Raw genomic sequence first — 11,169 nt, 5'->3', positions numbered from 1 at the left:
TCTCTCTCTCTCTCTCTCTCTCTCTCTCTCTCTCTCTCTCTCTCTCTCTCTCTTCCCCCCCCTGCCGGGCTCAGCAACACTTTACAGCTTCTCAAGAAGTTTTGTTAAAACGGGCGACTCGTTGGGGGAAGATTTTATTTGTCAAGTTGCCTCAGAATACATTCACCCAACGTCAGACATGAAAAATCCAGCCTGTTCTAAATGATGCCTCCTGTGTGTGTGTGTGTGTGTGTGTGTGTGTGTGTGTGTGTGTGTGTGTGTGTGTGTGTGTGTGTGTGTGTGTGTGTGTGTGTGTGTGTGTGTGTGTGTGTGTGTGTGTGTGTGTGTTGTGCCCTGTCCTCACATTGCGACTGTACCGCTGAAGGGAGACAACGGCAGCAGGGACCCAGAGAACATTGAGGCAGAGGAGCAGGGAGGGAGGATGAAGACGTAGCCATGGGGGGATCTTCATATTTCTCCACACTGGAGACAAGAACTCACTTTAAATGACCAAAACAACATTATTTAACCTTTATGGGGAAAGTAGCAACATTTCATAGCTTTTTGATTTTCTTAAAATCGGACCATTATGAATTAATAACAATTAACTCGGGATGCACCGATACCACCTTTTTTAAAGGATGAGCACAAGTAAGAGTACCAACCTCTAGGTACTTCTCGATACCAAGTACCGATACGAGTACTTTGTAAATGTCATAAAGCCTAATTCATACTCCATATCCAAACGATATGCAAAGGCTATGCGTCGTTAATGTCATAATAACTTTAACGTTTTTCTTTGGTTGGTTTTGCACAAAAAAAAAAAAAACTGACATTTTCATCGCGTATAGTCGCGTCACAACAATTAGTCCTGAAACTGACAGCAATCACAGAATAAAGCCAATTTTAACAAAACCGTCTGGTGCAAAATACAGTGAAATGTTAAAAAAAACTTCTACAGCTGTTGCATTCTGGGAGTTTTTACAAAATCCTCCTGAAAGCTTGGCTTTGAGGCTAATGCTAGTTTGCTAGCATTCATGGTAGCATCACCGACTTCTCGTACAGAATTTGTTTTTCAGATTTAATGTTTTCAAATCGTTTGGTGGTGTGGCGGGTCGGGTTTGGCCCACGGGGCTTATCTCTTGACACCCCTGATCTAACTAGAGATGGATACCAAATTCTGTATTTTTATAGGTACCAACCAAATTCTGTCGGTACTACGGAGTACCGATTCATGTAAAATGGAACGGTGCCTTGTTTCGAGATTTTCCGAGCCGGAATCTAACTCAGCATTGCAGGAACACAAGCTTACTGACGTCAGTAGATGTGTGTTCAGACGCTTGAGAGGCTCGGCCTTTCAAAGCGCGATCCAGATTACGCTGGCGGCAGTATATGTGAGGCAAAGTGCCAGGCCACCGGCGGGAATACGTACCTCTAATCTGAGGGAGCTTCTGTTTTAGCACTAGATTTTTTGCAAAGCTAAAGAGCGCACGATTTGACAGCCTCAGATCTACCATCACAGAGCTACAGTTCTACAATCACAGATCTACTATCACAATGTTTCCAGAGGCGAATGGACTAGGAGGACGTAGAGGTGGTTTTTAATTTCAGCATTATTAAGAATAAACACAGTATAGTTGTAGTTAAGGGTTTTCATGTTGAAGAAATCTGTGAAAGAACTGCGGCGCTACAATAAAAACACACGTTTTCATATGTTTGTTAAAGTTTTCATTCGGAGAAATAAATATGTTGAATTGAAAAATGTATATTTTATTACCACTTAAACACACTAAAGTACCAGAAATTGGTTCCGTTGAGCGTCAGTATCGATTCCCAGGAACCGGGTATCGGTACCGTATCAGGTCAAATGTGAAAGGAAGCGATCAATAGATCCAGCGTTCGATCTCCAAGCTCAGGGAAAACATATAAACTACAAACAAGCCTGGAAGTGTAAAAGTATAAATGCAAGTTTTTTAATCTAATAAAGACCTAAATATAGTTGTTTTTGTTATATCAGTATCCATAATTCTTTGGGGAAGTTTCCCACTCCTTCCTGACGAATGTCCAGCTGGATCCTGGAGGGAGTGTTGCAGGTCAGCGTGTGCTGACGCCTTCTGCCTGCTTGTGTCTCCTCAGCCGTGCTACGAGCGGGTAAAGGACTGGCTCAACGAGAACCTGGTCGCTCTCTGGATCTTTGCTCTATGCACGGCACTCACACAGGTAATTATACGAGTTTGGTGTTTTGTTTTGTCTTTCAGCTCATAATTGCTCAGTCCTTGGTTTCTACAGACTCTCAGTTTGAGATAAATGCAGCAAAGTCTGGCTGCACGCACGTCTTACGCCCCTGTAAAGGGTGGTGGTGAAAAACAGTTAACTCCGTCACGTCCAGCCTCACAACCAAGCCTCCAACAACTCAGAAGACTCCTCAATGAGAAAATTAAACCCGATCATGGTATGAAATCAACCAGGCAGGACAGATCAGTCATCCATCACACACACTCGTACACACACTCGTACACACACTCGTATAAACACACTCGTAGACACACACTGGTAGAGACTCGTACACACACTCGTACACACACTCGTACACACACTCGTAGACACACACTCGTAGACACACACTCGTAGGCACACACACACTCGTAGACACACACTCGAAGACACACTCGTACACACACTCGTACACACACTCGAAGACACACACTCGTAGACACACACCCGTATAAACACACTCGTAGACACACACTCGTAGACACACACTGGTAGACACACACTGGTAGACACTCGTACACACACTCGTACACACACTCGTACACACACTCGTAGACACACACTCGTAGACACACACTCGTAGACACACACTCGTAGACACACACTCGAAGACACACACTCGTAGACACACACTGGTAGACACACTCGTACACACACACTCATAGACACACTCTCGTAGACACACACTCGTGGACACACACTCGTAGACACACACTGGTAGACACACTCGTACACACACACTCGTATACACACACTTGTGGACACACACTCGTATACACACACTGGTGGACACACTCGTACACACACACTCGTATACACACACTTGTGGACACACACTCGTATACACACACTCGTAGACACACTCTCGTAGACACACACTCGTGGACACACACTCGTGGACACACACTCGTGGACACACACTCGTAGACACACACTCGTATACACACACTCGTAGACACACACTCGTGGACACACACTCGTGGACACACACTCGTGGACACACACTCGTAGACACACACTCGTATACACACACTCGTAGACACACTCTCGTAGACACACACTCGTGGACACACACTCGTGGACACACACTCGTGGACACACACTCGTAGACACACACTCGTATACACACACTCGTAGACACACACTCGTAGACACACACTCGTAGACACACACTCGTAGACACACACTCGTAGACACACCTCCAGGACATTTAGGCTCCGTTTACACGACGACGCTTTAAAGTGAAAATAAAAAACTGTTTGAAAACGGCGACGGAATTTTCTGACCCAGCCGCCGTGGAAATCAAGGAAAGTACAACTTTTTGAAAATGCTCTCACTCCGTCTCCGTGGAAACAGAAAAAGGCAACTTTTTGAAAATGCCCGAACTCTGTCCACTGAAACGGCCGTTGTTTTCTAAAGTTTTCTCAAATGAAAACAAAATCAATGCGTTTTTACTTGAAACGTTGTCGTTAGTCACTATTTATCCTCAAGCACATATCTTTGGACTGTTGAAGGGGACGCGGACTCACCTGAGGAAACTTTACACACAGTAAAGTACTCAAACCAAGAACTTCTCGCTATTCCACAGTGACGTCTATAAGCCGTGCATATAGTGCTTATACCCCACAAACAACTTCACATTTCTCACTTTGTAAAGTAGAAGCCATTTGCATCGTGGCCAACATGCCAAGCGATTTATCATTTCCACATTACATCTCATCGTCTGACAGTTCAGTACAAACAAACCTGCTGCAGCTCTTAATGTTAATGACAACTTCTTTTACTTCCCACCCAGCGTTTAAAGTGCAGGCGACACTTGTGAAAACGCAAATAAACACAAACAGTGACAATGTCACTTGTGAACATCAAGAACAACATCCAATGTTTTTCAGTCGTAAAATCCTATTTTTAACCTTCCAGAGCCTCAAAATAAGATTATTTAATTTGCAGATTCACTCAATCAGCAGATAACACATTACACCTCCATCAGTTTCTCACCTATAAAATAACCACTCTTTTTTTTCCCACTTTCAGCAATGAAAACAAGAATAATATTAAATGAAATCGCCATGAACTGATGCGTCAGTGTTTTTAACACTGCTTTTATAGCCCTGAGAAACGCAGGGGGGGGGGGGGGGGGGGTTGTGGACGTGTTTCCAGCGAGGCTCTGACTTTCCATAAAACTCTTTTATCTGCTTCCCAACCCAGTGAAACATGAGGTGCTTCTGTAAATCTGAGAGCAGAAAACATCGATCAAGCGAGGCCGCCGCGATGCTGCCGGCTCGTTTTCAGTCGCCCGTTAGATTCCAAATGAAAACCAGAGGGGAGATGTAATCGCTGCCACACTGATCGCTGATGTCTGCGGTCTTACTCACAGCGTTAGGAAGGATTACACGCTCCACGCTTTGTACTATTAAAGCATGTTTGGAACATTTACCAAATGAAAATCATTCTCTTCACAAAGGAAACGTTAAAAAAAAACGTGATTAGTTGAAGACGCCCGGAGCAGAAAACTTTTTCTCACTGAGGCCCACACACACACACACACACACACACACACACACACACACACACACACACACACACACACACACACACACACACACACACACACACACACACACACACACACACACACACACACACACACACACACACACACACACACACACACACACACACACACACACACACACACACACACACACACACACACACACACACACACACACACACACACACACACACACACACACACACACACAATCATGTACAAAAGGCAGTGCCACAGACTGGAATGAAGGATTTCACCTAAACTCTCCTCTTGTTTCTGTTTTTATTTATTTCTGTCATTTTCACCCTCCGGGAACAAAGTGTTTTCTGTGATTAGCAATATTCTGTTGAGAAAATAACTTCTATTTATAGATATTTCATTATATTCTCATAGAATTCACTGAGAGTCAATTAAAAATGAACAATTAGACACCTCTGACCCACAGGGGGAACTTTACAGAAATGACTGAGGAGTTAATTGATCCATTGCTTTTCAACTGGATTAAACATGTTGTGTGATAGGAGGTCCACGCATTGCTGCATCGTCTCACACTCCTGTCTCATTCCCCCAAAACATCTGGGTTCATGTTCAGTTTCATCTAGTTGTTTTTACCGCACACTGAAGTTACAGGAGTGTGAGAAAATTAATCCTCAGAACACAATTGTCCATAAAACAGTGACTCCAAAATAATCACATCTTATTAAACATTACAGTAAAAACATTACAATTAACTATGAAAAAAATGAAAAAATAAAACAAATATATATGTATATAATTACTATTAAAAAACAATAAATAACTAATTTAACAAATTCATGTATGTATGTAAGTACACAAATTTAAAAACTGGTGAGCGTGACATTTGTTCCCACAGGAAACCACAAGATTCAACATGTTGAACAACTTTCAGGGTTTTATTTTATAAAAGTACATTTGGTGTGGATACACCCCGTGCTATATGTCTTTACCTTTTCTCCAGTATTCAGTCGACTGACAGCAGAAATAACTAATTGTTATTGACTCGTGCACAGGGACCGTCTGCAGATCACAAACCGCTGCCACAGGGTAGACCGATATTACAAAAATATCTAAAAAACATGTCTGGTATTCACGGCAGTGTCACCCGACCCACTGTGGAATAAAAACTGTGTGTAGCCACTGCAAGGTCAATATGGAGGCGGAGCAGGATCTCCGCCCCCCGATGACACACCGAGGGAGAGTTCACGATTCACCGACGTCTTTCACCAAAAGTTAAACCAAAGTTATTGAGGAACTCTGAGATCGTGTTTTCTCCTACCACGATTGTGCACAAGGTGTGCGAAGCATCCTGAGAGGTGTTTCATCAGGATTTCTCACAAGGCTCCGCTGCAGCCATTAGAGAAACATGGCGGGTTCACCAGCGACAGAATTAAAGTCGGTTTCCGATTGCGTTCACAGCAGTCGATGTGTGATCCATCGAGCTTGATTGAGAATATCTATCACCTGAAGAGTTTCAACTCGACTCTCCTCACAATCTGAAGCGAGGCTCGACGTGATAGCCTCTGTGAGTTTATGTCTGAGCTGTTGATGCGGAGTAACATAAGACCGAACAAGTGCAGCTAATGAAGTGGCTGCTGAGTGTATATTTAGCCTCCTCCAATCCAAAACACCGTTTCCCTCGGAAAATTGATTGCTGTCCTCATTAGCATGAAAACACACGTTGGTTTTCTCCCCTTTTCACCAAACTGCGGCGTTGGCCTGACGCACACAGAAAAGTCCAGCTGGCATTTGAAGGTTTGCTCTCTGCAGAGGCCACTTTGATAAAGGTCTGCGTTTGGAGGAGGGAAACATAAAAGCTCTTTTAAATGAGCCCAAACAAAAGGGATTTAATGGACACGCTGCCACGCTCACTCCAAACATCTCCACCAGTGGATTCACAAGACGTGACAAACGTACGGCCCGCGGGCCGGAACCAGAGTCCAATTCCGGCCCGCGGGATGTCAGCTGGGAGAGATTAAGACACGAACCACAATATACTGAGTCTGTAGTGTTTGGCGAGTCATTTCAGGTGATCAGGATTAGTGCACGGATGTAGAAATGTGTTAAGATTAAAGTTATTCTGATCATAATATGAACCGGTACACCATATTACTGAGTTCCAGCTGCATGTGAGCAAATGTTTCATACCTTTGATAATGTAAATAGTGTAATGAAAAAACAATGTGATCTATAAGTTGTAGTAAATGATGAACTGAGGCAGAATATAATTATTTTATTGAGATTTCAGGTTTTTCATGTGTTGTAAAAGCACAGTTCATTAAATGTGAATTCTATTAATACTTTCTTGCATAAAACACAAGAGATTTAGAGTTCTAGTTATTTATAAATTCTAATCATTTACTAGTCCAGCGTTTGAGATCAAATTCTGTACATAAGTAAAATGAATTTAACATTAATTTACCTGTTATAGTTAAACTGAACAAAATTAAAAGTAAAAAAAAAAAGAAGCTATATAAGAATATCAGTCTGTACGTTTAAAAGGCTCGTAGTGAGGACGTAAACAGAGTTTAGAGCTGATTGCACCAGTGGTGTCATGAGAAGAGAAAGACTGACACGTCAGGATATGAGAGAATGGCAGTGATTGGGAGGTGAGAGGTGGAGTGTGGTGTGATCACAGTGCAACATCCTGACATCTGGGGTGGAACTCCACAGCTCCGTTAACACATCCAGAGGACGCGTGGTGGAGTGGAGGAGGCAGGAGGCGTCCAGCACCTCCCGGGGGTTCATGTTCCTGTGGCCTCCAGAGAAAAGTTTTCGACATGCTTCTGTCTTTGTGTCCTCGCCGTCTTGTTCTGTTTTCTGGGTTCTGTGCTGTTTTGCCTTTTATCACGAGCTGCTGCCGCCGCTTTACATGAGGACGGTGCTCGGAGCCAAGGAAAACTTTTTGGAAAAACGGTCGCAAGGTGGAACTTTTTGAAAATCCTCCAAACACGTGTAACGCAACTTTTCTGAAATGATGGACAATAAGAACAATGTTTGCTTCCAGAGTGTCATGACTCCCAGTCCATATTCTCCTGGGACTCCTTTTATTTTGACAGTCACTGTAATAACAATCCAACTTAGTCGTCTGTCCGTCCGTGTTTTCGCCATTAAGGTTAAACTACTGTTGCTCGTCTCGTTCACGGTTGTCTGCCTCTCAGGTGAAAGCTCACTACTGCCCCTGGAGGCTTGTGGCACTTTCATTGTGTGACTGGTTATGCAGCGTTTTTCCTTTTACAGTACGTTTTCTGTTTCTGTCGCTGGTTTGTGTCTTTGCACTCCTCCGAGATGTTCCCTGCTGGAAATTAATTAAATAAATCAATTTCAGGAACTTGTTTTTACACATTTGCACACACCGTGTATGATGTAATTTCTTTTGTCTAAAAAATAAATAAATAATATAGAGAGAGAGAGAGAGAGAGAGAGAGAGTTAAAAAAACAAACTATAAAACGGACTATATTAAAGAGCAAACCCAGCACAAAGAGCTTACGTTTATCTGCTAAGTTTTCTATTCGCTGCTACAAATGTCCCAAAAAGAAAGAAAGAAAGAAAGAAATCTTTACAAAATGAGTCAATGAATGACGGGACGCGACTGTGCGGGCTCACTTCTTATTGTCATCCAGTGTCTGTAATGAGATTTGGATGTAACATCGTGTGTGAGATAATTAATCTAACTGGCATTTATGGTCAAGCAGGTACATTAAGATGCAGAGAACGAGCCACAGGCTCGCTTTTCATTTCACTGCAACTTTCCGCTGAGACATCCAAACCCAATAATGGCTGATGTGTTTTCTTCTGTGTGTGTGTGTGTGTGTGTGTGTGTGTGTGTGTGTGTGTGTGTGTGTGTGTGTGTGTGTGTGTGTGTGTGTGTGTGTGTGTGTGTGTGTGTGTGTGTGTGTGTGTGTGTGTGTGTGTGTGTGTCCACAGATCCTGGGCCTGGTCTTCTCCATGACGATGTTCTGTCAGGCCGTGAAAGTAGAGACCTTCTACGCCTAGCGATCGACCGCTCCGCCCTTCAGCACACTCGGATTGTTTCTCATCAGAGAGACGGATATAGACCCACCACCCTCCTCCTCCTCTTCCTCCTCCTCCCCCTCCTCCAGACCCCCCTCCCCCCTCCCAAAAGACTCTTCTCTCCCACACTTGTCCTCTCTGTGACATTCGCTCTCGGATGTCACCGGTTCACAGTTTTTTCCGCTAACTATCAACAAGCACAGTGTCGGTGTACTACCTGAGTTCCTATGGTTTGCTCCGTGTTAAAAGCTCATTTCTGTGATACATTTTATGAAACGGTATTATGAACATGTATGGAAAAATAAAAATAAATGTGTTTTTCTTTTAAATTATTTTCCCGGTTTGTATGTGTTTTCCAAACGAGAGCTACAGTTGAGAAAAAAAAGTGCTGCAAGTGCATGTCTCCTGCCATGATGTGTATTAAATGTTTTGGCTCAACTAAACGCCGCGCGTCATCTTGTCATTCCTCAACAGGAAACGCTGAAAGGCTTTTTAATGTGTAATCATGCTTTATTTATGCCTGACACCCCGAATGCGGGGATGACAAAAGAGAGCGATTATGGAAATTTGCCAGGAAACAGCATGTAAAATGGTTAATTTAGTCCCTCGGCAGAAACACACTGGAGTCATTAAAACAGTCTGCAGCACCTCACTAATCAGTTATTAACCCTTTATGGGGCGAATCTTATCTGGTGACGTCCCAATTTCTTCCTGTCTTGTCCAAACTGACAATATTGAGAAATGGGAAGGTAGTTGAGCGTCACAATGAAGTAAGTAAATGGACTCAGTACTCTGCAAAGATCCACCACGTTCACCCATTAACGCACTGTTAACAATTTACATTTACCATTTTCAAGTGAAATCACATTGTTTTTATGTTTTTATGTTTTAATTCCAGAGAAATTTTGCATTCACACTGGAACATTTTGAAAACGACGTCCGTTTACAAGGAATTGGCAGAAATGCTGAAAACACCGTCGTCAGCGGGCCGGGCAGTAGGTTGGCACTCTTGGTTGGTTTTTGAATCGAAACCACACACATGAGCGGAGAACAACACGCTATAAACAATAACAATGGGAGTAAACGGACATTCGTATGGACAGACGACCACGTTGCATTAACATTACAGCGACTCTCAACTATAAAACTCCCAGCGTTCCCACATTCTCCCAGGAGAATAAGAACTGGGAGTCGTGACACTCTGGACATTGTTGTTATTGTCCGTCTACTGAGCATGTGCAGAAGAACTATTCACTAACGGCTGTGGTGCGCACGAGCAGTAGCAGCGTTTCAGAAAAGCTGCGTTTTTCCACGTTTCCATGGAAACCGAGTCAGAGCGTTTTCAAAAAGTTAACAAAAGCTCAACAACCTTTTCTAGAATACGTCGTCGGACTGAATGAGACGTGTCGATCCAGAAAGCGTAGATACCAGGTGACAGGGATGCACCGATACTAGCCTAGTACTAACCTTAAGCCACTTGCCGATACCGAGTACTGGTACAAGTACTTATTAGGTTCCTTTTAGTCGATTTCACACTCCATATTGGTCATGTGATACCATGAACCACCTCTGCTCAGCCGCTGTGTTGATGCTACGTCACCTCCACCAGCTTGAAGGCTCTAGTACACCACTGCGTCTGCAGAACGCTCCAGCTGACGTCACAAAATACTCGCCGGGTTGCATCAGGGAGCTTTGATGAGTATGAGTACTCCGTGCAGTATTGGACACGATATTGGTGTCGGTGCATCTCGACCATTTAAGCCCCAAAGCATGAAATATGTGCAGCTGGGCCACTTTCACATTTTTCTCACTGATTTAATTCAAAATAAACGGCAGATAATATCTGTATTTTTTTCCTTTTGTGACTCTAAATGTCTCCAGTAGCAGCTGACCCCTGAAAACTCTTGAAATGTCTCTGTGGGTTGAAATGTTCCTGGTTTTGGTTATTTGATGCAGGCATAAAGGGTTAATTCCTACACATCTAACTCTGGAGCATGTGGAGAATTTATTGGCTGGATTTACAAAGGAAATGGGGAGTCTAATAATTAAAAAAAGAAAAAAAGCCGGCTGTACGTGAGGAATTTTAATGGAGAGTACAGTAGCGTGAGCCTTGAGACTGGCCTGAGGCCATTTCCCCTCTCAGCTCCAATCACCACCCAACCACAAAGATTCATCTGCAGTCTTTGAAAACTCCTCCGGCCCTTTTGAGGCTCCTCCAGTTTGTGTTCCTGCTCCCCACCTTGGGCCGTCAAGTATAACCCAGGCTGGGAGTCCCACCCGAGACACACTTTGATTAAATAGCCCCATAGGAAGATGAAAAGTGGCTTTA

The 11,169-nt window shown here is 43.4% G+C and overlaps 1 protein-coding gene across 3 annotated transcripts in view; it reads left to right on the top strand.

The window, feature by feature from the left end:
* The window catches only part of tspan4a (tetraspanin 4a), a gene marked incomplete at its 5' end in the record, with an annotated part of 270,648 nt that extends 261,368 nt beyond the window's left edge, over window positions 1–9,280 (top strand). For all 3 annotated transcript variants that reach the window (XM_080458286.1, XM_080458285.1, XM_080458284.1), the window contains 2 exons: window positions 2,116–2,199; window positions 8,754–9,280. In XM_080458286.1, the coding sequence (XP_080314412.1) occupies window positions 2,116–2,199; window positions 8,754–8,822 (153 nt within the window). In that variant the 3' untranslated portion in view covers window positions 8,823–9,280. The remainder of the gene's footprint in view (window positions 1–2,115; window positions 2,200–8,753) is intronic.
* Window positions 9,281–11,169: the final 1,889 nt, after the last annotated feature.

The sequence above is a fragment of the Lipophrys pholis genome (genome assembly GCF_963383615.2).
Source record: "Lipophrys pholis genome assembly, chromosome: 2".
NCBI classification, from domain to species: Eukaryota; Metazoa; Chordata; class Actinopteri; order Blenniiformes; family Blenniidae; genus Lipophrys; species Lipophrys pholis.
The sequence above is the reverse complement of the archived record's forward strand: the minus strand, read 5'-3'. Positions and strand labels throughout refer to the sequence as shown.